General features: G+C 28.3%; 1 protein-coding gene across 1 annotated transcript in view; it reads right to left on the reverse strand.

Moving 5' to 3' along the window:
- Positions 1-587: 587 nt before the first annotated feature.
- LOC117174428 (rRNA-processing protein UTP23 homolog) overlaps positions 588-1,515 on the reverse strand; it is a 4,961-nt gene continuing 4,033 nt past the window's right edge. The window contains exon 3 of the mRNA XM_033363544.1: positions 588-1,215. Within this exon, the coding sequence (XP_033219435.1) occupies positions 819-1,215 (397 nt within the window). The 3' untranslated portion in view covers positions 588-818. The remainder of the gene's footprint in view (positions 1,216-1,515) is intronic.

The following is a 1,515-nucleotide window of genomic DNA, read 5'->3' on the forward strand; positions in this document are numbered from 1 at the left end:
TAAATTTTCAAATAAAATAGTTAAAATTTTAATTAAAACGATAAATTTTCAGCAAAAAATACATTTTTAACAAAGAAGTTCCAATTTAAATCAAATAGATGAATTTTTAATTAAAAAAGATAAATTTTCAAATGAATTAGTTACATTTTCAATCAAAAAAAGGAAGAAATTCTCAACCTAATAAATAAAATAAAGTACTAAGTAGTTGCATTTAAAACTAGAAAAGAGGAATTTTGAAACAATAGTGGAGTTAAATTTGCAACAACAAAAAAATCAATTTTCAACGAAAAAATGTAAAAGCTTACTATTTCTACCAAAAATGTGATTTTCGTACAAACTAGTTAAGACCTTAACCAAAAGAGAATAATTTGCAACCAAAAAGTAGTAATTGAAGTCTCAACCCAAAAAGACGAATTTTCAACGAATCAGTTTAATTTTTAACCAAAAAGAACTATTTTTCAAATAAAATTGTTAAATTTTCACCAAATTAATAAACTTGCTACCAAATAGTTGCATTTTAAAACATAAAATTTCTACTCCAAGAGATGAATGTTTATCAAAATAATAAAATTTGAAACAAAAAAAGAGAATCCTAAAAATGTATTTATTTTTAGTTACAATCTACTGTTTTTTCGGAAAAATAAAAAAGTTGAAAACGAGAGAGTTATTTCATCGGTTAAACGTAGAAATTATTCCAATTTTTTAAAACATTTAATCGGACAAGCGCAAAGCACTATTTTATGTTTAAAACCAAGTCCTTATTTCTTCTCCATTTTGTAGATAATTTATTTTCTTGGTCAAAGTCGTGTTTTTATTTCTCAAGCAGAAATTTGCGCTTTCAGAGCTTCTTTTACATGAGCTGGTAGTTTAATTCTTTTCCTCTTTCTAACTTTCCCACTTGTTTTTGCAGACTGGATCTCTAGATTCTTTTTCTGTTTCTTTTTGCAACTCAAAGGGTTCGGGCCTCCCCTTTTTCGCTTCTTTTTGATTTTGATTTCGGTTTCTGCCAAACCCGATTTTTCTTTTAGAATCTTAATTGTTTGAACTTGCAAATTGTTCGTGATTGCTCCGTTCCGCAACTCTTCGGCGCGCTTACAACTTGCTTCGGATGGACGTTCGAGAGTTGGAGCTTTCTCGTGCAAATAAAGAAGAGGAATTCCCGGAATTTTCCTAACGCGATCTTGAAACTCGCGATCCTGAGTGGCGATAATATATCTGTAGTTAGAAATTATATTTTTCGTTAGTTTACACATGTTTTCCTATTTTTAAAAATAAAATTGTTTAATTTAAATGTGACTTTTATCTTTCCAACTTGAAGGTACACAACTTTTAAGAAAAAATCTCCATTTTCAAAAAATGTTATCGATCATTCAGATTTTCAATCTCAAGCCTTGTGAATAAAACAATTTTTAATTTAAGGGCATGTGACACAGCTAAATACCTATATTACCGACCACAGTTTTTCAATTCACTGAATGTTTTTTTGAACCTAAGAACTTTTTTTGTAAGTAAAAT

Source organism: Belonocnema kinseyi, chromosome 6, assembly GCF_010883055.1.
Source record: "Belonocnema kinseyi isolate 2016_QV_RU_SX_M_011 chromosome 6, B_treatae_v1, whole genome shotgun sequence".
Lineage (NCBI taxonomy): Eukaryota > Metazoa > Arthropoda > Insecta > Hymenoptera > Cynipidae > Belonocnema > Belonocnema kinseyi.